The 26491-nt window shown below is 41.5% G+C and overlaps 2 protein-coding genes across 10 annotated transcripts in view; both read left to right on the top strand.

Annotated features, from left to right (window-relative positions):
* The window catches only part of sos2 (son of sevenless homolog 2 (Drosophila)), a 102228-nt gene extending 90003 nt beyond the window's left edge, over positions 1–12225 (top strand). For 3 of the 6 annotated variants that reach the window (XM_069916591.1, XM_069916593.1, XM_069916589.1), the window contains 4 exons: positions 1283–1333; positions 7173–7214; positions 8955–9058; positions 10419–11177. In XM_069916591.1, the coding sequence (XP_069772692.1) occupies positions 1283–1333; positions 7173–7214; positions 8955–9058; positions 10419–10901 (680 nt within the window). In that variant the 3' untranslated portion in view covers positions 10902–11177. Of the gene's footprint in view, positions 1–1282; positions 1334–7172; positions 7215–8954; positions 9059–9177; positions 9361–10418 lie in introns of those variants that run through there. The other 3 variants (XM_069916592.1, XM_069916594.1, XM_069916590.1) reach the window with 3 other exon arrangements.
* An 8465-nt stretch (positions 12226–20690) lies between these two features.
* The window catches only part of vcpkmt (valosin containing protein lysine (K) methyltransferase), a 44869-nt gene continuing 39068 nt past the window's right edge, over positions 20691–26491 (top strand). Inside the window, exon 1 of one of the 4 annotated variants that reach the window (XM_069916597.1) lies at positions 20691–21179. In XM_069916597.1, coding sequence (XP_069772698.1) covers positions 20941–21179 — 239 coding nt within the window. In that variant the 5' untranslated portion in view covers positions 20691–20940. The remainder of the gene's footprint in view (positions 21180–26491) is intronic. The other 3 variants (XM_069916598.1, XM_069916595.1, XM_069916596.1) reach the window with 3 other exon arrangements.

Genomic DNA, 26491 nt, shown 5'->3' with positions numbered 1-26491 from the left:
CCTGAATATAAAGGCTGGGGTGGTGGTTGGGCGGGGGGGGGGGGGGGGGGAGGGAAGAAGGGGTACAGGCCAACACCCAAGAGGCCATGGGTGGATATGGATAGGAGGGCAGGGAAGAAAAGCAGGGAATTATCAGGGGAAGGTAAGTAGCTCTGAATGCAGAGCTGGAGGAAAGGATACAGGGGGATCAGGAGAGAGAGTTGGGGTGGGGATCTGGAGGAAAGGAAATGTAGGGGAAGAGAGGGATGAGGGTGGGGGTAATGGAAACAGGAGGTCATATTGATGCCATCTGGTTGGAGGATACCCAGATGGAATGAGCTGTTGTTCCTCCGATTTGCAGGAGGTCTTAGTTTGGCAGTACCGAAGTGGAAATATTAGTTTTCATTGTTACCATAATCTGTTCACAAATATAGTTGATGTGGGTGTTTTGTTTATTTGTCACAAAATACTTAGTTCATTGAGAAGGGTTCTTCTGCAAACAGATTAACAAATTATTGCTAACATTCATACAGCCATGTATAGAGCACAAATTACAGAGTATAGGATTACAATGAAATAAATAATAAATTAGCATCAAGCAAGGGTAGTATGATGGCACTAACTAGATTCATTCAGGAACCTGATGGGTCAGAGGCAGAGGAAAAAACTCTCTTTAAGCTTGTTGCACTTTTTCACACTCTTGTGCCTTCTCCCGGATAGAAGAAAGTGTGTCTGGGCTGTGATGGGTCTTTCAGTATGTTGGCTGTCTTTCTTAGGCGTCAGGAGATGTAGATAGAGTCTGTGGATAGGATGTTCTAAGCTGCATTCACTACCTTTTTCTGAGCTCCCTACCACTCTGATGCTTTTGATGGTGCACCTGTAAAAGTTGTTGAGGAACAAGGTGAATATGCTGAACTTCGTCTTGTAAGAAAGTAGGAATGGAAGATTAGTGTGAATAGAAATTCTTCCCTGATCAGTTAAGCCTTTTTACTTTTCACACCTGGTCCACTGCCTCTAAAACTAATTTTCATTGAGTCAGTGGAATGAATTTTAGAGGGCAAGAGAACGATGTGCTGATTTTACTCTCATATTTGGTGCCACTTAACCAGCAATAAATTTGAAGGTAACGATGCCTCATTAACTGCATTTCGACTAAAATTGGTAAATTGTCTGGGCTCTAAATTTGCATTTTACATGTTAGCAAACATTTAGAGTACGGATGCATGTGGTAAATGGTAGACATGCAGATTGAGACTAACATGTTGGCTTTGTTGCATATTGTTCCACTTTGTGCTTTCTGCAGGTAGTTCAAGTTCAATTTGCTCTACGGTCTTTGCTCCTGTTCCTATTTCTGGTAGTATGTCTTTTCATGTGGCTTTTCCAATATCTTCATCACTCCTATGGGTTTCCTTTTGCTTTTCATTTAATTGGCTGGCCTTTTCATTGACAATTTGCATGAGAGTTACTAACAATGCTTTTATCTGCTTTTCCTTGAACAATTTGGAGTCGGATGTAAAATTTTTCATTTATTGCTTAGAATCTAAACCGCGAGTTACAGAATTAATAATTCTTTGGAATGTCCCTGGAGCAGTTTTCCAAATGGCAAAATATTGTATTCATATAACCCTGACGAGGTCACACACGCAGAAATTTCCCTACTTCTGTCTGATAAGGGAACACACCAGTAACCTTTTAATAAGTCCATCTTTGTAAGAAACTTGGTCTTTCCAACCTTGTCCACACAATCATCCACCCTAGAGATAGGATAAACATCTGTCTTTGTTACTGCATTAACTTTCCTATAATCAGTGCAAAATCTAACTGTCCCATCTGATTTAGGCGCCAGAATATAAGGTGAACAATTTGAGGTAGAACATCTAGTAAAATCATTCTTTAACATATATTCATTCTCTTGATCTACCAGTTTACACTTTTCAACATTCATTCGATATGGATGTTGTTTGATAGGTTGGCATCTCCGACATCCACTTCATGTCAAGTTATTGGGGTTCTCTAGGCACATCTGGAAACGGGTTCCTAAATTTTAAAAATAGCTGTTTCATTTGTTCCTTTTCCTTGGACTGAAGATGAGCCAACTTATCCAAATTCTGTCAAATACTTGAATTAGACGAACTAGAACAATATTTTGTTTGAAGTGACCCTCGCGAAAGTTTGCTTGTGCTGTCTCAGGGTCTCTAAACTCAATTTTATCAACAACCAACACCTTTGGTGAAGCTGTACTTTGCTACCTGCCAAGTTCTCAAAATGAGGTTTTAACAGGTTGACATAGCAACTCTGAATTTTATGCCTCTGATCAGATGTTTTAACTACATAGTTAACTTAATTCACCTCATAAGGGCCTGAAAATTTTTCCCTAAGAGGATTAGAATTTGTTGGGAAAAGAATTTATACTTTATCCCCGGTTTAAAAGTTCTCACTCAAGCCTTTTTATCACACCTGACCTTCATTTTACCTTGAGCCATTTTCAAATTCTCTTGGGCCAATTCAGACTTTCTGCAAACAATCTTTAAATTTTGAGACATAATCTAACAAGTTCAATTGCACATCCTCATTAACCTCATTGTTCCTTCAACAACACTAAAAGTCCTGTAACTTGATGTCCAAACACCAACTCAAAAGGGCTAAAGCCTAATGATCCTTGCACAGACTTTCTTACTGCAAACAAGAGCAAATGGACACCCTCATCCCAGTTCTTTTTATTCTCAACACAATAGGTCTTCATCATGGTTTTGAGGGTAGCGTGGAATCTCTAAGGACCCTTGAGATTCTAGATGATACACAGATGATGTGATTTGGTTAGCTCCTGATTCATAAACGATCTGCTGAATCAGTCCTTACATAAAATTACTTTCCTGGACTGATTGGATCTCTTTAGGTAAACCAACTAAAATGAAAAATCTCAAGAGCTCTTGACACGTTTTTAGCTTTAATATTTTAAAGTGATATTACTTCTGGAAACCTGGAAGCTATACACATGACAATTAGCAAATTAGCAAATACTTATTCCCAGTTTTATGGGCAATGGGCCAAAACAATCCACAATAACTTTAGAAAAGGTTTGCCAAAAGCAGGAATATGTTTTAAAGGAGTTACTGGTAGACCTAATAAGTGACAGGACAGCAAAATGTCACCACATCTTTTCTCAGACTAGGCCAGTAGAATTGCTTCATAATCTTTAGTTTTCTTTACAGGGTATGCTATGGCCAAAGTTAAAATTTCATCCCTATAGGTTTTAGGAGCTACAGCCTTGTGAACAATTGCCCATTCTTCATTGAAGGGAATATTGTGGTCTCCACTTCCTCATTAGCACCCCTTCCTTAAAATAATATCCAACTGGCATCTTCTTAATTTCCTCCTCAAAAAGAGCCTTTTCTCTCACCTCAGTAAGATCAGGATCTCTGTTCTGCCGCGCTATAAACTCTTTTTGGGATAACAACAAATCTTTACTCTCGGGTTTAACATCAGAACTCTAGTCCAAACAGTCTACACTGTCAAGTTTCTTTTTAGACATAGCTCGTGTCACTGTACAGCTGGATATATATCTGAATTTATATTTGTTTCATCAATGACTGGCCTGGCAGTCAACCTCACCACACGGATAACTTGATCCTCTGCAAGGTCATTTCCCAATTTGTTTTCTAACTTGCATGGATATTTTACATTACCCCTCTGGAAGGTTTTACTTGGTACAAATTTAATCCTGTGGGTTATTTTAGCAGGTTCCTGCCAAGTTTCCATTTCTTCTCAGACTGTCTTTGCCTCATGGCCTTCTCACTTCTAAGTTTTTTCTAATTCTAGCTCAAACCGATTTTGCTTCTCGCTTCCTCCCTCTCCAGTCTTTCTAATTCTAGCTCAAACTGATTGTGTTTCTTGGCTTCCTCTGCATTAAATCTTCTTTGTTCACTTTCAAATCTAAAAGTTTCTCTCTCAATTAAGTTTTTCCAACTCAATTTATTCTACTAGTGACTGCTGCTCACAGGATTCACTCTGGAGAAATTGTTTTACCTCCTCTCCAAACTTCCCTTTCATTACATTATTATCACCTATAACTTTCAGGATCTCTGGCTTTTTCATCAATGGTTTTTACCACCACCAGTTTCAACTTTTGTGTGATAGTCAACGACTCACTTTTTCTTGCCCCTTGCAATTCTGCAAACTTATTAATGTCAATCACTGCTGTTGATCCACACATAATCCTTTTAATTGGCTCCAAAAAAAAACTAATCAATCAAATTGAAAATTAATTGATCACCCAGCACCCAATTTGATGTGATCCCAGACATGCTCCCAATTTTGTTACGTACTCAGACAGTAGCAATAAAAATTACCAAGACAGTGTTAAATTTAAAATATTTTCATTATTAATTACCAATAATATAACACCTTATCTAAAGGTATCTAACTTAACTCCCAACTATGTGGAAATAGATGTGTGTGTATGTACCCAAGCCATTACAGCTTAGGCTCAATTCTGGAGTCGGTTCGAAATCCAGTGTTGACTCGAAGACTCTTAAATTAATGCAAAGAAGTTATTACGAATGAGGTGGGAGAGACCAGGGTTACAGACTGTTGTAAACTCACAAAATACTTGTTGAGTTGCTTCCTGAGAAATATCCTTTCAGACAAGTGGTAGTCAAAACTCCCCTTTTCTTGATGTAGGGGAAACTAAGTATGGTGTTCACAAAGCCTCCAGAACCCTTTCGTGAGTCTGTCCAAAGTGACCTTCACAATGGTTATGATCCAAACACAGTATTTCTTCTGCTTCCAGAACCCAAATACAGGTTACTTCAAGTGAACTTTTCTTTCAGCCACAGTGGAGTTCAACAGTTCCCTTCAGAAGTGACTTTTCTTTTGCCACAATAGGATTAAGCATCCCCTTTGGCCACAATGGGCATCAACAAGTGACCTTTCCTTTGGCCACACGGAATGGTATCCTAATCCCCCTTCAAAAGTGACCGTTCCTTTGGCCTTGCAGAGAGAAATCAGACAAATTATATATTACCACCCAAGGCCACCAGTACAGTATCACTTCAAAGAGAAGCTTCTCCAAGTGCTGCATCCTTAAATTAGCCCCAGATCAAACCAAGTACTGTTTCGTTAACGTGTTGGTCACATGGTCTCGGCACCTGTGTTTTCCAGGGCCGCTTCTTCTCTCTTTAGAAATAGCGAATTTGAGTACATGCTGTCCCCAGCCTGCCAGCCCAGTCAATCTCCAAAGCTTGCAGCTTGATTTGTTTTCTTAAAGCTGTGGTTTCCAGACCACATTCCTAGCCACTGCTTCTTCTCCACTCCCCCCCCCCCCCCCCCCCCCAACCACGTGCACACACATCCCTACTTCTTTCTTGGTATTGCAAATCTACTGCAAATTTAAAATAACAACTACTCTAACGCTATAAATAAGCGTATGTATTTCACAAATTAAACCAATCTATTTAGCAATATGAAAAGGTAAATTTACGTCCCAAGTGGTCGCCGTCCCAGGCAGTCACCCCCACCCTCCTCACCTGACGGATAGCGCAGGATGGGTGTTGTGGGCTGAGTTTGCCAGAAACGTTCACTCAGCCCCTTTTCCCTCACCACTCTTTGGATCTTTTCACAGCCCCCAGGGGGCGGCACCTCCCACTTTGGGAATGACTGTCTTAAACTGACAGTTCCACTCAAATGAAAATGAACTGGGAACACATAATAATGGCCACTTCTAAGAATCTATGAATTCTCAACACATTAATACTTTTAGGAACCTTGCCATTTCCCTTGCATTTGACCTCCCAAACTGCAAAACCTCTGACTTGTCTGGATTAAACAACAGTTGGCATATCCCTGCTCTTATCTATGACTGATCTATATTCTTTGATAACCCACTGTCCACATTTCTACCAATCTTGGTGTCAACTGCAAAAGTAATCATTCATGTAGTTTGTCATCCAAGTCACTTGGATAGTATCTATCACAAACAATGATGATCTCTGCGGAACACCACTGCGTACGGACTTCCTGTTAGAGTAACACACTTCCATCATCTCTTCTATGGCTAGCCGAATCCGAATCATTAATTCACCATGGATGCTGTGGATCTGTAACTTCTGGATCAGCTTTCTGTGAGGGACCTTTTCAAATACCTTAGTGAAGTCCATGTAGACAATATCCACTGCTCGATCCCAATCAACCACCTTCATCACATGGAAAAAAAAACTAAAATCAGATTTGTGAGATATCTGCCCTTCATTAAGCCATGCTGGTATTTCCTCACCTGATCATTCATTACCAACAATACATAGAACCTATACTTTCTAATAAGTTTCCCTATCACTGCTATGAGGCATATGACCTATCATTTCCTGGATTATCCCTATTTCCATTAACAAAGTTTCAAAATTGGCTACTCTCCAGTCCTCCAAAACCTCACCTTTTGCTAAAGATCTTTGCCAGTCCCATCAGTCTCCTCATTTGCCATTTCCAAAGCCTGGGATATATTCCATCAGGCCCTGGGGCATTCCATTTCAACACCAGTGCTCTTCAACTACCTCTTTCTTGATCTCAATTGTCCTAACACATTTGCATTATTTTTACTATGTTCTTTATTATTATCCTCGTGACCTTTTCCTTGGTGAAAATTAGTTTATTGATTTTTGACCAATTTTGTATAAACATGAATAAATAGGTTTTTGTAAGGATTATCAAAACATTGAAAATGTTAAATGTTTTTTAAAAAATTGATACCATTTTGAGATTATTAAATAAATAGTTAATTCTCTCAAGTTGTAGTATTTACTAATGGATAAATATGAAATTAACTTCCTGTTCATCATATGCTGATGTAATAATCTTTTTAGTTCAGAATGGAACCAATGGTGACTTTCTGCTGTGTGTTAGCAATATGGTGGGAAATAGTCCACAATTGTAAAATGTCTTTGTGGTTTGATGAAAAAGCATTTTGCGTTCAACAAGATAAACTTGACATAATTTGCATGTGAAAAGTAGACAAATTATTATTTACTAAAGGATTTTGTTGAATCTGAAAGAGAGAATTCCAAGGATAACACCTTACATTTCTTTAAATCACTGTTTTGAAATCCAACCAAGCATTGGTCACAATTCTCATAACATTTGTATGCTATCATGTTTTGATTATTAGATCACATTTCTAAACTATTCTCATTTCCCCTTTATAGGTAACAACAGTATTTTTGCACCAGTCCTGTTGCCACCATCAAGTAAGTTGAGAGCATTTACTTCATTTTGAGACAAAAGCAGAAAATGCCAAAATCTGGGAAAGCCCATCATATTTTCTATTTTGCAATTTCAGAATATATATTTATTTCCTCCACTTTTGATAAGCTACCCTTACTCAGTTGGTACCAATCTCAGTTGGTACCAATCTCAGTTTGGTACCAATCTCAGTTTGGTACCAATCTCAGTTTGGTACCAATCTCAGTTTGGTACCAATCTCAGTTTGGTACCAATCTCAGTTTGGTACCAATCTCAGTTTGGTACCAATCTCAGTTTGGTACCAATCTCAGTTTGGTACCAATCTCAGTTGTCTATTTTCTCCTTATCTCCAACATAACAGTTTTTTCCTGTTTTTCTTCACTTTCCCTTTTTCTTCATCTTAAATCATGCCTACGAAATGCTCTGATTTGATGAAAGGATATTAATCTGGAATGTTAACTCAATTTTTCTTTCCATAGATGTTGCGCGGCCCACTGAGTTTTACCAGCATTTTCTACTTTTATTTCAAATTAATAGCATCTGCAGATTGTTGCCTTCCTCTTATCTTAATTTTGAGGGTTTTGTTTCCCTTTTGTTAATCTATTAAAACCAAAAAATGGTAGTAATCCAGTTTCATGAATGTTGTGAATTTCTTTGCCATTAAGTATGCTTCCCCTATTTTCCATTTCCCTTGGCCAGTAAACACACTCTCTACCCTGCCTTTCCATGAACCTTTCTCTATCTTCCCTCACATGTTCCCTGTTACTTTATAACTATTGTGTTCATTCAGATCAAATACCACTCTTTGTATCCCATTCTCATGAAATTGCTGACCTCCCAGTGTCTTTAACCGCCTCCTGCGCAAGCTGAAATGCAAAAGGTTCTTTTCCCTTTTCAAAATCGATGCGAGTTTGCCACATTTTTGGGGAGTGGAGGGAAAATCCCAATAATATTTCCAATTGTTTTTCCATGTTGATTATATCCTTGTGCAAATCGATGCTCTCCTTTCCCACAACATTGTATTGATTTTTTCTCTTGTTTACATTCCCAGCTACAAAAGTTAAATAATCCAACTAAAATCAGAAATTACTTGTTGACTATGGTGTGTTACCAATCATCCTGTTTTAGATCTTTTGACATAATTGAATACATTCCTCTTCCATCTGCTCCCATTTGGTTTCACATGATCAGCAAGACTAAGGAACTGGTAGTTGATTTCTGGAAGGGTGGTGGAATATTCTTTCAGTGAAACTACTTTGGAGCACTTGTTCAGATTGAAGTTGCACAAAAGTTAGCATTGCTACCTCAGAGCTCCAGGACCCATATACTGCATTATTCAATGATGGTTTTCCAAGTAGAGCTTGTACATTTTTGAACTCTGACTGTGGGTTTCCTGTCAAATTTCAGACTTTCCAGTAAGTTAATTAACTAATATAAGGTACCTCTTAGTGTATGTACATAGTAAAAACACAATCAAAGGCAAGTTGGGGAGGCACAAGGAGTGAGAAAGAGAGAACAAAAGTTAGAGAACAAATTTAGGACTACAGGAAGTGAGAGGAGGGGGACCAATAGGATTGCCTGAGAACTGGCATGGACAAGACAAAGGGTTTGCATTGTAGTAAGCAGGTCTTGTATAAAACTGAAAGGGCTTTATAAATGTAAGTTACTACTGGATTATGTTGGGAAGCTAAATTGAAAATTTCAGATGTGTGATTTCACTTTAATGCTCTTTAAACCACTTCCAGAATCTCACTCCGTTTCAAGTCTTCATAGGCCAGGTGAAGATTTACCTGCACCACCTCCTGTTCCACAACGAAGGAAGCCCGATCTGGACCTGGCAAATTTCAAGGTAAGGGAAGAGCTGTCGTACAATCTGAGCTTGCGTTTTGATTTCATTATCTTGCAACTTTTCTGATATTGCTATCTTCCTCAACTCCGAAGCCTTACTCCATCATTTGTTTTATCCAGCCTGCTAGATTGTGATATCCATTTTGTGGCTCAGATTTTCCAATGGACAAAGTCATGCCTATATCTGACATCCTTAAAATGTGGCACCAAGCATGAGAATGAACTGTGGGCAGAGTGGTGAAGTAATGGAGAGAGTGCCAGGGATTGTGGATGCCAGAGAAGTTTTTCAGTGACCATCCTGTTGTTAAGCCTGTGAGTGAAACAGGATACATTTGGTCTCAAGTTGATGTTGTAGATAATGCATTAGTTGATAATATTAGGAATAAGAATATATTAAAAAAAAGTAAAGGATAAAAAAGGATACGAGGGTTTTTTTTTGATTTGCAGAGAATACTAAAGAGGTTACTCAAGATGTATATTCAACCATCTGCCTAGGCTATTAAAGTAGTTGTCTAGATACTTCAATGCTGTAAGCAACTGTTTCCCTTGGGCATTGTATTCCAGGTGCTTGCCATTGTAGGGTGAAAAACTTCTCCTTTAGATTCCCTGTAAATATCTCGTCCCTAACCCTAACTTTATGTCCTCTAGTTTTATCTACCTCTGGCATCAGGAAATGTTTTCTGCAGTGTTCTGTATATGTATCCCTCACAATTTTAGAGTGTCAACCAGAAATGTTAACAATCCCTTTCTTCACTGATGCTGCTCAACCAGCTGAGTTTCTCCAACAGATTGTTATGTACTCTACATTCTAGTATCTGCAGTCTCTTGTGTCTACTGTTCTGTTAAATGATTTGCAAAAGAAATATAAAGTAAAAGTCCAGAAATCTGGACTACCCGAGAATCCGGAGTGCTCAAACTTTTTAAATTAGGGGGCTTTTGTATGCTTGTGTAAGCATCACTGATGTACAGAGTCATGGAAATGGATGATTAAATATTTATTTGCTTTTTCTATACAATTTATTACAGAACATTTTTTACATATAATACAATCAAAATTTTACCTGTTCATCTCTTTGTTCAACTTAAATTTGAATTATAAAAGTGCTGCCCAAGAACCCAGAAAATCCAGACTGACCCAATCCCCGAGCAATCTGGATTTTACGGCTTTTACTGTAGCTGCACATGACTTAATTGTGGTAATTGCATGAAGTGGACTGGGCATTATGGAATAAAACAGAGTTACCATTGGAACCTTTCCAGATTGAAGCTATCACTTCAGTATAAATTTTAATATTTTAAATTTAAACATTCTCAATTAATTAGAAGAATCTCTGACATGAATTTTGTTCATTTATTTACAGCTAGGTTCAAATATTCCGGATAGTCCTCCTGCTATTCCACCACGACTGCCTCGGATTCCTATCTTACGTGGTCCCGCTGATGGGTCATTGAACAGTCCACCTCCACCTCCTCCAAGGGATCCATTACCTGATACACCTCCACCCATACCAACAAGACCTCCTGAGATCTTTATGAATGATCCATTTAATCTTCAGCCGCCACCAAAGGGCCGCCTTCATCGGGATCAAGATTGGTACAGAGAATGTAGCACTAACTTTAATTCCCCCAATACTCCTCCTCCAACACCTTCTCCCAGGGTTATGCGACGTTGTTCCAACCACAGCAACCCAACTTATCCTTCTGCTCCACCTGTACCTCCCAGACAGAACTCTAGTCCACAGCTGCCAAAACTTCCACCAAAGACTTACAAACGAGAGTTGTCACATCCTCCTTTGCACAGAGGTGGACTGCCATTGCTGGAAAATGCAGAAATTCCTCACTGACACTAAATGTCCTTGCCAGCACTGTGGGAAAATTGGGCAACTGTATTAAGGCACTGAGGCAAGAAAATGTTTTGCTGTTTTTAAGCTTTTTTTGTCTTCTAATTGTTAGTAGCTGTACACTCAAGGAGACTGTAATTGAGAACCTAATATTGGAGCAAAACTGAATCATCTTGTTTCTTTCAGCCAACAGCACAGATTACTGTTGTGATCTTCTCTCAGGTGATCAGTAATATTTTCTTTCCTCAGACTTGCAGTGCCATCATTATTACCTTGAAGTGTAATGAAAGTTTGCATTTGCACTGTACAATTGAATTAAATTATTTGAATTAATCATTGCACTGAGCCAACAAGATAAATCCTTGAGACTTATTTGAGCTCTAGTGGCCTTGTTAAGTGCTGAAACTTTGCAGACATCAGGAAGGTTATAATGCTGATCATTTGTGACCTATTTTAGTTAATGGTATGAGCTATAGTTATTTTACCAATGCAGTGAATATTTGGTGCAGATTACCTAAGGACTGAGTTTATAAAATATGGCCTCTCTTTCAAATTGTTGATTTTTGTATCTTGTGTTCTATTGGTTGACTGCTCCAAATATTAGGGAAAAGACTATAACACTAATTTGGAATTCTTGAATGGGAAAAGTTGTCTAACCTCCACTAGAATGTAGGATACTGTAGCCAGGTTGTGAAAAATGAGCAGTAATAACTAAAAATAATGAGAATTTTTCACTAAATATTGTAAGCATATGTTTTACAGATGTGCCTTTTGATTTAATTTGCAAATGAGTAACTTCAATGATCAAAGTCATCTAAGCACTCAGAGTTAGAACAAAAATAAGATGGGTGAATGTACAGTTTTTTTCATGTTATACATACAGATAATGACAGCTATTTTATTTAGACTGAAGTGAATTTTGTGAACAGTCTTCTACCTGTATGTAAAGTTAGAATCTTAACTGCTGTGGATCAACAACAAAAAATCCTTCTGATGCAAATCTCAGTACTCAACTGGCTCGGCTGTAGCCTTTTGTTAAATCTTCTAGGGAATTCTTTCAGTATTGCATTTCAACCAGCACACACTTCCAAGCTTTACTAAGAAAAATATATAGTTACTATAACTTAAATTTGCCTACTTGCCATAATAACAGGTGTTTTATGAAAGGGTGAAGGAATTTGTTGTTTATCAGTTCCATTGTAGCTGCTTTATTGAAGTGGCAGTAATGATGGTCTTTTCATGTAATGTTATGTGGCCTTTCAACTGTACTTTATATCTGTGTCTTTAATAAGATCAATAAATTACCCAGTCTTAATTTTTACTTAAACATTCACAATCATGTGTCATCTTTAAGAAGATAAACTAATAGAATGAGAATGTATTTCAAACATTTTAAAGTAACTCTGAATTACTTTTATTTGTTATTCTCTCAGAATGTACTTCAATTAACACAAGATCTGAGGGAAGTCCTGTTGTACTGAAGATAAATGCCAGAGCCAGGACATATCTTGGCTTGATTTGGAAAAGTAAAAAGTAATTCAAGAGATCCAACCAAAATTTATGTTGGTCAATTTTTGATCCTGAAAATATTAGACCACTCTGCTGAGGTTAGCTCATTGGAGGTGGATATAGCTGGCAAGATGGGTATTATTTGTCATTCCTTTACTATCTCTAATCTGAAGTAGGACATTTTAGTTGAGAGCAAACGACAAAGACAGATTTCCTTGAAGACATTTGGTGAATCAAATGGGTTTTGATAACATTCTAGTGGTTTAATGTCAATTATTTTTATTTCAAATTTGTACATTCAAATTCCCCAGCTGCAAGTATCTTCCTATGTCTAGAGAAATACAGTACTTCACATCTGTGAATTACAAGTCCAGTAATGAAATCATTATATGACTGTTCCCTTTATGATTGAGCATTTTTATATGATTAAATTGTTATAATTACCCCTGTTGAGGTGAAAGGAATGATTTTATGTTTCTGTGGATTTTTCTCATGGAATAAAAACCTAAATATGGAGAATATGGTACCAAGAAAGCAAAGCTAAGGAAAATAGCGAGAAACTTCTTGATTTATAATTTTCTATTTCTAAACTATATATTAAATTTCCCTATTTCCAAAAATGGACTTTGAAAAGATGAGTTCAGTGTTTTAAACACAAATGATGTAATTTGCTGAAATGTTGCTTAACTCTTTTTTTAATTGCACATTTTAGAGGTTTTTACAGCTATATATCTGGGCATATTGTTATGTGTTTTTTTTCTTACAGTAGCACCCATATGAATTTGCCCCACTGCAAACCTAATCAAAATATTGTTCAAAGTATCTTTTCTCTGGAAGTTGTTAAAGCAATGGATATAACATTGTTTTGATGGCAGTTTATTCAAAAATTGTTGAACTGCAGAATAAGGTGCCATCAAAAATCTGATCAGTATTTTTTTTAAAGTTCTTCTGGAAGAGAGTAAAACACATTCAAGGAGGCTTTAATGCTCAAGATTTTTGCTGCTGACAATGCAACATTCGTTGCCCAATGGAAAGTAGACGTGAGATCACATTAGTATTGGATATGGTGTGGATTGTGGGAGATTTGGCAATAAACCCATTTTCACGTTGTATTGCCAGATTAAGAGGTGTGGAAACTGTCGCAGAGTATATTCAGTTAAGATCAACTGGCACTTACTGCTTCTATTTCCTTTGAATTTCTTACATAACACTGAAGACTGCATTTTGTTAATGAAATGATGAACCATCCTCTACCTGAAGTTCTTTTGGAATTAAAAAAAAATTGTTTGTAGGGAATATTTTCAGAGAAATCACCATGACACATCTTTGCTAAAGTTGTCTGTCTTTTTCTTCTTGTGTTCTTAAGCTTCAATCAAGTACATTCAATAAAATCTTTTCCATGTTTTGAAATATTAAAATTCTTAAGATATGCCTAACTTTGATTGTTTATGATATTGTCACTAAGATTGTCAATATAGTATTGGTCCACATTTACTGTTAGGAATAGTCAAAGGATAGTGAAAGAATGAATTCTCCCACTGTTGAAATATAAGCTCTCCCTGCTGTACAGCATGACGCCCACGTCATGATGTTAACCCATGTATATATATCTCTGTATGTCAGTAGCCATGTTAATCTAATGGTATTAAAGAATGAGAAAGCACCACGTCTCTGAGTCCTAATAGTATTAAGTGCATACACAACAGTGGCGACGAGGAATGAAACAAATCCTACGTGTGCTCTATGCACCAATCAGGGGAAGGAAACAAAAGAATAAAGGTAAAAGATGATTACCTAATTAGCTCCACGAGTTCCTGCCAAAGGAACAAAGCGAAAGCGTGCCAAGATGGCAGAGGGAAAGTTCAGAGAATTGAACGAAGCAATTGAAAGTTGGAGTAATTATGTAGAACAATTTAACCGCTACTGCACAGCCCATAATATTAATAAAGCTCTGGTAAACCAAAAACTTGCCCTCTTCCTCAGTATAATATTCAATCTCCTTAAAACCCTATTGACCCTGGAGGACCCAGGGACAAAGACGTACATTGATTTATGCACAGCTCTGGGGAACCATTTAAGCCCCAATCCACCAATTATGGCAGAGAGCCAATGATGCTATGAAAGGAAACAAATGCCAGGGTAGGCAGTAAGTGAATACCTGGCAATGTTGTGTAACTGTCCAAGCAGATTGGTGATGGGGTTGGCAGATTGCCAGGCAAAGTAGAAATTACTGGTAATAGATGGCGAAGTAACAGCTCAGAAATGCAGACAAAAATTTGGATGTGGGGCATCAAGACCTTCTGGTTGCAAGGTCTTTCTGCCAACAGACCTTCCATTATGGGAAGTACAACCATCACCCAGAAAACTTTCCTCAAAAATTCCAAATGCCACTTTTGCAACAAAGAAAGACATATCAAAACTAGATGTCTACCAATTAAAGGAACAGTAAAACACAGGTGGACTCCAAATCATGATAACCTCCCAGCCGAAGTCCAAGCACTGACAGAGAGAGAGAGAGAGAGCAATCCTAGCAACAAGGATGGGAACAGCTAAAGTCTTACACATCCGAGAGCTAAACAGAAAAAACACAGCGGTCTATATTCAGCTGAAAATAAACGAACCTCTGAAAATGGAGCTCGACATAGGGGCTGAAGTGTCTCTAATGCCATTTCATTTAAAGCAACACTTGCTACCACACCTTCCAGTGAAAACAACTGGAGTAATACTGAGATTTGTTAGTGGAGACAAAGTCAAAGTGTTTGGAAAATGTACGGTCAAAGTACAATACAAGCAACAACAACAACCAAAAACACTATCTCACTACGTCGTAGATACCCAGGGACCAGCACTTTCTGGAAGAAACTGACTAATACATTCCCCTAGACTGGCTGAAAATTGGTTCAATACTAAATATAAACCACGAAGGCAACATCCAGCCAGAAGTCAAATAACTACGCGGTAGTTTTCCAACAAGAGTTGGGAAAGATCAAATGGGTTCAAGCCAAACTGCAATTAAAAGAGAATGTGGAACCAAAGTTCATCAAAGCCAGAACACTTCCATTTGCATTGAAAATAAAATTTGAAGCTGAGTTAAATAAACTAAAAGATGAAGGCATATTAGAACCAATAGAATACATCAATTGAGCAATGCCCATCGCACCTATACGGAAAACAAACGGTGAGATTTGTATTTGCGGCAATCAAAGTCATCATCAATCAGTCACTAAAAGTACCAGAACACCTCATACCCAAAGCAGAACTATTCCAAGCACTAAATTGAGGGCAAACGTACACAAAATTAGATATGTCACACAGGCATACCAACAAATAGAGTTGGACAAAGAATCAAGAAAATATGTGACAATCAATGCCCACCTGGGACTGTTCACCTGCCATACGGAATTTCAGCAACACCTGTGATTTTTCAAGCTACAATTAACAAATTACTACACAGAATAGCAGTGGGAGGCTACCTGGATGATACCATCATCATGAGCCAAAACGACATGGAACACTTAAAGAAGCTTGAAGAGGTCTTAAGCACAATACAACAGGCTAATGTACGATTACGACAGGATAACTGTGTCTTCATGCTGCCCTCAGTAATATGGGATTTACAATCGACAAGGAGAGGGCACGAATGGATCTGGTGGCCACAAAAGCCATTCGCAAAGCCCCATATCCAACCAACAGGTCCTTTATAGGGTTTATAAATCACTATTCGAAACATAGCCCTAAACTGTCTACACTAGGTAGCCCCCTAAACTGCTTACTCAAGAAAGATCAAAAATGGTACTGGAATATGGAGACTAAAACACAGTTGATTGACTAAAGGAAATATTGATGTCAACAAATGAGGTTCTGATCCACTATGTCCCGAACAAAGAAGTGACTTCTAGCTGTTGATGCTTCATCAGTTGGACTGGCAGCAATATTGTCCCAAATCACAGAGAAGGGTGAGCAACCAGTGGCATATGCCTTATCATGCTTCCCACTACCTGAAATTGAACAAAAAGAAATTATTAAATGGACAGCAGAAACAGCAGGTATCAACCAATTGTAATTGTAATTGCCCATTACAGCTCAGATGATTGGCAAAGAAGGCAACATTAAGCAATGTCTTATACTTCACCCTTAATGGATGGCCAGAATCTGAGGTCATACCATAAGACCTGGAAACTTACTTCACATGCTGCAATGAACGATCAGTTGAAGAAGAATATTTATTATGAGGTACCTGTACCATTATCCGGGCCAAATGGCAACCCACCATATTACCAGAGCTGCACCACATCCATCCATGAATGGTACAAATTAAAACACCGGCCTGGATGCATATTTGGTAGCCATCAATAGACAGAGAATGAAAAATATACCAGACAATGCAGCCCAAAATGCCGCAGGCAGAGGCTAACCCATGGAAATGGCCTACCAGACATTGGCATCGGATTCACGTAGACTTTGTGGGGCAATTCACAGGAGAGACTTTCCTTATAGGGGTGGAAGCACATTCCAAATGGTCAGTAATGTTGCATATGAAAAACATCAAAGCCGATTCTAGAATTGAACGTCTACGGGCCGTTTGCCACAAATGGATTACCTCATGAATTGGTCACGGACAATGGACTCTACATCAGAACCTTTTAAGAGATTTATGTGCAACAATAATATCAGACATATTTTGTCGGCACCCAAGTACTAATGGGGAGGCAAAATGCTCTGTGCAAACATTCAAGAAGGCGATGAAAACCAAGAAACATCTAAATGCCTCCTGGACTCATAAGATTGCAGATTTCCTTTTGAGGTACAGAAACACACTGCATTCTTCCAGCAGAATTGATGTTTGGCCGCAACCTGTGGAGAAGGCTGTCCACCCGGATCTGGGCCTCCGTTTAGAAAAGTCCACATCGCCACAAACGTTACATAGAGCACTGAGGGTGGGCGAGAGAGTACTGGCATAAGATTACAGACAATACAAAGACCCATGGGTGGTAGGAGTGATCCTACAAAGTTGAGCCCAGGCTCATACTCTTCTAGTGGGGGACAGACTGTGGAAATTGCAAACATTGTCTGACACTAAAGTCCACAAACTACCTCATAACCTGGAGGGAAGTAGAACCAGATCTGCCGTGGGGGGGTGGGGTGGGGGGGGGGGAGAGAGACGGGTAGGTTAGTAACTGCGACAAGCAGCCCAGCAAGTAAAACCCCGGAGGCCAATGAAAGCCGGAAGAGATGCTATCGACCCGACTATCTATGGGTCCCATCCAGAACAGCCTGGAGCAAATACCAGTACAGCATACCACACCGAGGCAGTCCGAGAAAGACCACTACCCAAGCGCTTTAAGGATTATGTCCCATAATTACTGTTAAGTGCCTTTCTGTATTATAATAACTTAGTATAAGTACCCTAATTCTCACTAGTGGTCATGAGGCCAATGTAGTAATGGTAGTGAGGGCCTATTCAACATTTATTGCACGATGGGGAAGAGTGTTGGGTGCAAGTCCTCCCTGCTGTACAGCATGATGCCCATGTAATGATGTCAACCCATGTATATGGATGTCAATAGCCATGTAGTCTGATGGCATTAAAGAATAAGAAAGCACCACATCTCTGAGTCCTAATGGTGTAAGTGCATACACAGCAGAAATAATTGTCTTATTTGGCTTGGCTTTGCGGACGAAGATTTATGGAGGGGTATGTCCACGTCTGCTGCAGGCTCGTTTGTGGCTGACAAGTCCGATGCGGGACAGGCAGGCACGGTTGCAGCGGTTACAAGTGAAAATTGGTGGGTTGGGGTTGGGTGTTGGGTTTTTCCTCCTTTGTCTTTTGTCAGTGAGGTGGGCTCTGCGGTCTTCTTCAAAGGAGGTTGCTGCCCGCCGAACTGTGAGGCGCCAAGATGCACGGTTTGAGGCGAGATCAGCCCACTGGCAGTGGTCAATGTGGCAGGCATCAAGAGATTTGTTTAAGCAGTCCTTGTACCTCTTCTTTGGTGCACCTCTGTCTCAGTGGCCAGTGGAGAGCTCGCCATAGAACACGATCTTAGGAAGGCGATGGTCCTCCATTCTGGAGACGTGACCCACCCAGTGCAGTTGGGTCTTCAGCAGCATGGATTCGATGCTTGCGGACTCTGCCAGCTCGAGTACTTCGATGTTGGTGATGAAGTCATTCCAATGAATGTTGAGGATAGAGCGGAGACAGCGATGATGGAAGCGTTCTAGGAGCCGTAGGTGATGCTGGTAGAGGACCCATGATTCGGAGGTGAACAGGAGTGTGGGTATGACAACGGCTCTGTACACGCTGATCTTTGTGTGTTTCTTCAGGTGGTTGTTTTGCCACACTCTTTTATGTAGTCTTCCAAAGGCGCTATTTGCCTTGGCGAGTCTGTTGTCTATCTCTTTGTCGATCCTTGCATCAGATGAAATGGTGCAGCCGACGTAGGTAAACTGGTTGACCGTTTTGAATTCAGTGTGCCCGATGGAGATGTGGGGGGGGCTGGTGGCCATGGTGGGGAGCTGGCTGATGGAGGACCTCAGTTTTCTTCAGGCTGAAGGGCTCCACTGTTCTTGAACTTTGGCTTGAAGTGAAGGTTGAGCTTGCAGCGAACAAGCCGGTGGTCAGTGTGGCATTACATGCTGGGCATGACCCTGGTGTGAAGCACATCTCGTTTGTCTCTTCCTCGCACCAGAATGTAGTCCAGGAGGTGCCAGTGTTTGGATTGGGGATGCATCCAGGTAGTCTTCAGGCTGTCTCTCTGCTGGAAAAGGGTGTTAGTAATGACAAGCCACTGTTCTGCGCAGAGTTCCAACAGGAGGCGCCTGTTGTCGTTGCACTTGCCGACACCATGCTTGCCAAGGATTCCTGGCCAGGTTTCTGAGTCTTTGCCGACGCGAGCGTTGAAGTCGCCAAGGATGACAACCTTGTCAGCTGTAGGGGTGCGTTGGATGACGTTTGGCAGATCAGTGTAGAACTTGTTCTTTTCTGCTGGTTCTGCCTGAAGGGTTGGAGCATAGACACTGATGAGAGTGATACGTCGCTTGTTTTGAAGGGGGAGTCGCATGGTCATGATCCAGTTAGAGTGGCCTGTTGGGAGGTTTTCGAGTTTGGAGGCAATGGAGTTCTTGACCATGAAGCCAACACCATATAGGTGTCGTTCAGCCTGAGGCTTGCCAGACCAGTAGAGTGTGAAGCCCGCGCCGTGTTCTTGGAGGCTGCCTACATCTGCAAGGCGGACTTCGCTGAGAGCGGCGATGTCGATGTCGAGTCTGAGGAGTTCATGTGCGATGAGGGCAGACCAACGTTCAGGTCGGTGGCTGTCACCCTTGTCTAGCATGGTTCTGAAGTTCCAACATGCTAGCTTGAGTTTGTGTGCATCTTTTGAGGGGGAGGACGTGGACCTGTCCTCGGGCCTGCGCAAAGGAGCTTTTAGGTGGAATGCAGTGTGCACAATACTGGCCCCACCCTTTACAATAATTGTTTTTTCTTTTTCTTTGGCTTGGCTTCGCGGACAAAGATTTATGGAGGGGTAATGTCCACGTCAGCTGCAGGCTCATTTGTGGCTGACAAGTCCGATGCGGGACAGGCAGACACGGTGGCAGCGGTTGCAGGGGAAAATTGGTGGGTTGGTGTTGGGTGTTGGGTTTTTCCTCCTTTGTCTTTTGTCAGTGAGGTGGGCTCTGCGGTCTTCTTCAAAGGAGGTTGCTGCCCGCCGAACTGTGAAGTGCCAAGATGCACGGTTTGAGGCGATATCAGCCCACTCGCAGTGGTCAATGTGGCAGGCACCAAGAGATTTCTTTAGGCAGTCCTTCTTTGATGCACCTCTGTCACGGTGGCCAGTGGAGAGCTCGCCATATAACACGATCTTGGGAAGGCGATGGACCTCCATTCTGGAGACGTGACCTGCCCAGCGCAGTTGGATCTTGTAAATACCATTGTATGGCAAACAGTCACAGATGCTGGAGAATGGGATTAGTAGATGTTGGGACATGGACAGGATAGGCTGAAAGGTTTGTGCTTCACTCTAAGCTCTGGTGAAACCCAAACCCTTCATCGCCTCAAGCAGGGTAAGAGTATTTGGGATGATGTTGAGAGCCTTGAGTCGTGAGCTGGAGAGCAAGAAGCCCACCGCCTCTCCAACTCCCACCGACCGACTCCATCAGCCTCTGGCCCATCTGTGAACGGATCGGCGGTCTCCACATCAGCCTCACTCGCCAGTTCAGAACGGGCAGAGCTGGAAACAAATGGTCGATTCGGACGGTCTGCCCATGAACGAGAGGAGCTGGCAGAACAGCCTCAGCGCCTGCCCTTTCTCAGCGGATCTCCCACCGCGCCTGCGCTGGTCCCACTCAAAGGCCTTTTGATCGACAGCGACGACCAGGCCTTGCCTCCGTCGCTTGGCAACGGAGGCGGCGGGGGGGGGGGAATCGAGCTCCTCCGATGGCGAACGGGCTGTCACCGTGATTGAAAGCGGGGTTTCGCTCCCCTGCTGTGGAGGACCCACAAAATCGAGTGAGCCTCATATTTGGCCTCGTGGAGATGGCGGGCGCCGAGTCCTTCGTGCGGGCCGTGGAGCGGCGCGGCGGGCCCGGCCTCTGGATTGAACAGCGCGGCGCCGGCGGCGTGGGCTTCGTGGTGTGGGACGCCGCGCTGGTGTTGGCGAAATATTTGGAAACGAGTTCCTTCTACCAGGGCAACCATCATGTCTTTAGCGGGAAGAACGTGGTGGAACTCGGCTCTGGGACCGGAGTCGTGGGGCTGATGGCCTCCACCCTGGGGTAATGTCCACTTTGCCTGTATCATTCATGACAAAACCTCCAACGTTAGCCCATGCTGCTCAATGTTTACGGAGGAGTGGCAAGAATTTGGCCACTTTTAGCATTTACTTCCGTTCCTAGAACATGAGAAACAAATTAGACTAGGCCAGATTGGTTAAGGTTTGTTTTTTCCCCCCCAAAATAGAATTTATTCACTATAAATTATTTACAGTAGAGAAAACTGTTCAAAGTCTTTTCACGTCAATCATGTCTATACATTCCCAAAAATATACAGTTACATCTCTTCTCTAAATACCACACCATTACCAACCCTGAGGCACCTTGTCGCTCCCCCCCCCCCCCCCCCCCCGCTCAGATGTCAGGGATTTCCCCTCAATCTCAATGCCTAGTGATGAGATCTCCAGACTGTGGTCCTTCCTCACAGCTTCTTCACGTTGTCTGCACAAAGTCTCTTAGCTGTAATGTAACATCTGCATGTGCTGAAAGACTAACAGGTTTTGGGCAGACCAAAGTGCATCTTTCACGGAGTTGATGGTCTTCCAGTCGTTCTGTGTGTCTGACTCTGTGTGTGTCTGACTCTGTGTGTGTCCCTGGGAACAGCCTGTACATCAGAGAGTCCTCTGCCACACTGCTGCGGATGAACAGTGATGAGCTTTGCATACTTCACATACACTCTTGGCGAATCTGTGTTCTGCAAAGAGGTGGGCGACTGTCTTCACTCCACCAGTCCCCTTGAAGACAACATAAATGGACAGTGGTGATGTGGTTATACAGGAAGGATTTGACAGGGAGAGCTCCTCTCACTGCTAGCCATGCGAAGTCCTGGTGCTTGTTTGTGAGCACTGGCGATGCAGGACCTTCCATGCTGACCACTACCTGATGGCCTTGTAGTCAAAGGGATTGGTATGGAAGATTGGAAATTTTAAATTTAGACATACAGACTTACGATAACAGACCATTTCAGCCCACAAAACCGTACCACACAATTTACACCCCATTAATCTACACCTCTGGTATGTTTTTGAACAGTGGGAGGAAACCGCAGACACAGGGAGAACGTACAAACTCCTTGCAGACAGTGTGGTAATCAAACCCTGGTCTGGTCCCTATCACTGGCACTGTAAAGGTGTTGTGCTAACTGCTATACCAACATAGCTGGCAATTGAGGTAACACTGTAATAGTTTGTTGTGTTTAGTGATGAGTAGAGCTCATAGTCTTCCATATATATGTGTGGGAGCAAACACAGTTATTTAGATTGAAAGATGTATCCATTGGAAAATAGAGAATAGGTTCAGCTCTGTTAAAGCTCTAAGATTTTCATCAAAGAAGATAGTGTTTTCAGCTCAAAATAAATTTTAATCCTCTTTAGTTCAATATCTTCCAAAGTCTTATGTAAACTTTGCTGGTTTGCCTTAAAATTATATTTTAAAAAGTGTAATGTGGCTTGTCAGTATACATCCTAGGTGCTGATGTTATAAGCTGAAAACTTTGCTTATTTATCTTTACCTTCTATGGCTGCTGCGAGACCTGCTGAGTTCCTCCAGCATTCTGGGGTTTTCACTCAAATATAATTCTTCCCTTTTTCTAAAGTGTAAATTAGTTACATAAAATTTAAAAAAATTAAATCCTGTAATTTTGAAATAAAAACAATTAGCAGTGAGCAAAATAGTTAATATTTTTGGTTACTTTCTTTTGTCACTGGCCAAATATCATTTCTGCCCCTCTGTCCACAGGTGCAACCTGACCTGATAAGTACAGTATTTCTGGTACTTTTTTTTGTTATAACATATTAGTTGTCAGCTAAAATAAAGACAGATTCTGAAACAAAGAATTTACACAAGACTTTCTGAGGTGCATCAGTGCCAATGTGCATGTGCCATCTACAAGAACTTGACAACAGCTGATAAGTGGTGTATAACATTAGGGCCACATTCATATGAGAGAGTATAATGCCTTTAGCCACATTCACACTAAGTCTTCACTAGGTTTTGGGAATCAATATTGACCAGAAACTCAATAGAACTAGTGATATACTTACTGAAGGAATTACAGGGTTAAACAGGTTAGGACTCTATTCCCTGGAGTGTTGAAGAATGAGGGGAGATCTGATAGAGGTGTACAAAATGATGCTTGATATAGATCTTTTTCTTTAGCTTGGCTTCGCGGACGAAGATTTATGGAGGGGGTAAAAGTCCACGTCAGCTGCAGGCTCGTTTGTGGCTGACAAGTCCGATGCAAACAGGCTTTTTCCACAGAGGTTGGGTGAGATAAAAACTAGAGGACACAGGTAAAGAATGAAAGGGTAAAGGTTTAAAGCGATCATTATGGGGAACTTTTTCCACGCAGTGTGGTAGGAATGAGGAACAAGCTGCACTGAATTAGTGAGTGCAGTCTCAATTTCGACCTTTAAGAAAAAAATTAGATAGGTTCATGGATGGGATAAGTAAAATAATAGTTTGAAACAGATTAGAAGGTCTAAAGGGCCTGTTTCAGTGCTCTAGTCTATGCACGTACTATAGCTGCCAAAGAATTCAAATAGGATATCTTGTAGCAAGTGACATGCATATATCATAATGCCCTAAAGCCTTTAGACCATCGACAAGTCTGAAGGGTGATAGAATACTTAATGTTTTGGTTGAGTGCAACTGCAACAGTCCTCAAAGCTCAATACCATTTAAGATAAAGTTGTAGCTGATTGCTACAAAGAAACACAAACACACTCCCAGTGTTGAAGGATAACCTCTGAGATTTATTGAGGCTGGAAAGGCTCCTTTTATACAGTTGGAGTTCCTGCTGTTTGTTTGATTGGTTGTCATCAGCCGCATGTATAACAATAGTGGGTGAGAACATTCTTGAATACTCTTCTTACCCAGCCTGTTATTGATCTGTTAGCTGTGCTGCTTGGCCAGCACCATTTTAGGGCTGCTGGTCTAATACTGCTCCAGCTTTCAACTGTGCTGGTTCGCTGTGTTAAAGGACGTGTTACAGTATGTTCTTTCTTCTTTGGCTTGGCTTCGCGGACAAAGATTTATAGAGGGGTAATGTCCACGTCAGCTGCAGGCTCGTTTGTGGCTGACAAGTCCGATACGGGACAGGCAGACACGGTGGCAGCGGTTGCAAGGGAAAATTGGTGGGTTGGGGTTGGGTGTTGGTTTTTTTCTCCTTTGTCTTTTGTCAGTGAGGTGAGCTCTGCGGTCTTCTTCAAAGGAGGTTGCTGCCCGCCGAACTGTGAGGCACCAAGATGCACGGTTTGAGGCGATATCAGCCCACTGGCGGTGGTCAATGTGGCAGGCACCAAGAGATTTCTTTAGGCAGTCCTTGTACCTCTTCTTTGGTGCACCTCTGTCTCGGTGGCCGGTGGAGAGCTCGCCATATAACACGATCTTGGGAAGGCGATGGTCCTCCATTCTGGAGATGTGACCCACCCAGCGCAGCTGGATCTTCAGCAGCGTGGACTCGATGCTGTCGGCCTCTGCCATCTCGAGTACTTCGATGTTAGGGATGAAGGCGCTCCAATGAATGTTGAGGATGGAGCGGAGACAACGCTGGTGGAAGCGTTCTAGGAGCCGTAGGTGATGCCGGTAGAGGACCCATGATTCGGAGCCGAACAGGAGTGTGGGTATGACAACGGCTCTGTATACTCTTATCTTTGTCAGGTTTTTCAGTTGGTTGTTTTTCCAGACTCTTTTGTGTAGTCTTCCAAAGGCGCTATTTGCCTTGGCGAGTCTGTTGTCTATCTCGTTGTCGATCCTTGCATCTGATGAAATGGTGCAGCCGAGATAGGTAAACTGGTTGACCGTTTTGAGTTTTGTGTGCCCGATGGAGATGTGTGGGGGCTGGTAGTCATGGTGGGGAGCTGGCTGATGGAGGACCTCAGTTTTCTTCAGGCTGACTTCCAGGCCAAACATTTTGGCAGTTTCCGCAAAGCAGGACGTCAAGCGCTGAAGAGCTGGCTCTGAATGGGCAACTAAAGCGGCATCGTCTGCAAAGAGTAGTTCACGGACAAGTTGCTCTTGTGTCTTGGTGTGAGCTTGCAGGCGCCTCAGATGATTGCTTCTCAGACTTGAGTTTTGTGTGCCCGATGGAGATGTGGGGGGGCTGGTAGTCATGGTGGGTTATGCTGCTGTTTACTACCGAGGTGCAGCTGAACACTCTATCTATTCCTCTTAATATCTTGAATACCTCTATCATTGTCTCCTCTCATCCTCTCCAAAGAGTAAAGGCCTTAATCTTTGCTCATAATGCATACTCTAAACTAGGAAGCATTCTGGTAAATCCCTTCTTCACAAACTCATACCCTAGATTTATGAAAGCTAACACTCCTTAAGCTTTCTTAACTACCCTGTCTACCTGTGAGGCAACTTTCAGGGGATCTGTGAAACCCCCCCCCTCCCCCAATCCTTTTGCTTTTCCACACTCCCAAGAATCCTGTCATTAACTTTATGCTCTGCCTTGGAGTTTGTCCTTCCAAAGTGTACCACTTCTCCGGATTGAACTCCACCTGCTACTTCTCACCTCAGCTCTGCAGTTTATCAATGTCCTTCTGCAATCTTCTACAATCCTCTACACTATCCACACCACCACCAACCTTTGTGTCATCTGCAATCTTGCCAGCCCATCTTTCTACCCCCCACCCCCCCCCCTCATCCAAGTCATTAAGAAAAATCACAAACCAATCCTTGAGGGACTCCACTAGATAGAACCCTCCAATCCAAATTTACTCCCTCCACCATAACCCTCTGCTTTCTACAGACAAGCCACATGGCCAAGCTTCCCTGGATCCCTACTATGTGGAACCTTGTCAAATGCCTTACTAAAATCCACGTTGACCACATCCACTACACTGCCCTCATCAAAATGACTGGTCACCTCAAACAACTCTATCAGGCTTGGGAGACTTGATCTGCCCTTCACAATAGATCTTGGTTTTTGTTGTGGTTGTGGTTTAGGGGCCAATGCTCTATGTGCCCTTTCTATTTCCATTTCTTGCTGTAGTTCTGGACATCCTAGGGCCTTAGGGATCCATTCTTTTATAAACTCCCTCATATTCTTGCCTTCTTCATCTTCCTTAAGGCCCACTATCTTTATGTTATTTCTTCTGTTATAATTTTCCATTATATCTATTTTTTGGGCTAGTAATTCTTGTGTCTCTTTAGTTTTTTTATTAGATTCCTCCAATTTCTTTTTTAAGTCTTCTACCTCCATTTCTGCTGCTATTGCCCGTTCTTCCATCTTGTCCATTTTTTTCCCCATTTCTGTTAAGGTCATATCCATTTTATTTATTTTCTTTTCTGTGTTGTTTATTCTTCTT

Source organism: Narcine bancroftii, chromosome 2 (genome assembly GCF_036971445.1).
Source record: "Narcine bancroftii isolate sNarBan1 chromosome 2, sNarBan1.hap1, whole genome shotgun sequence".
NCBI classification, from domain to species: Eukaryota; Metazoa; Chordata; class Chondrichthyes; order Torpediniformes; family Narcinidae; genus Narcine; species Narcine bancroftii.
This window is presented reverse-complemented; position numbering and strand designations above follow the sequence as displayed.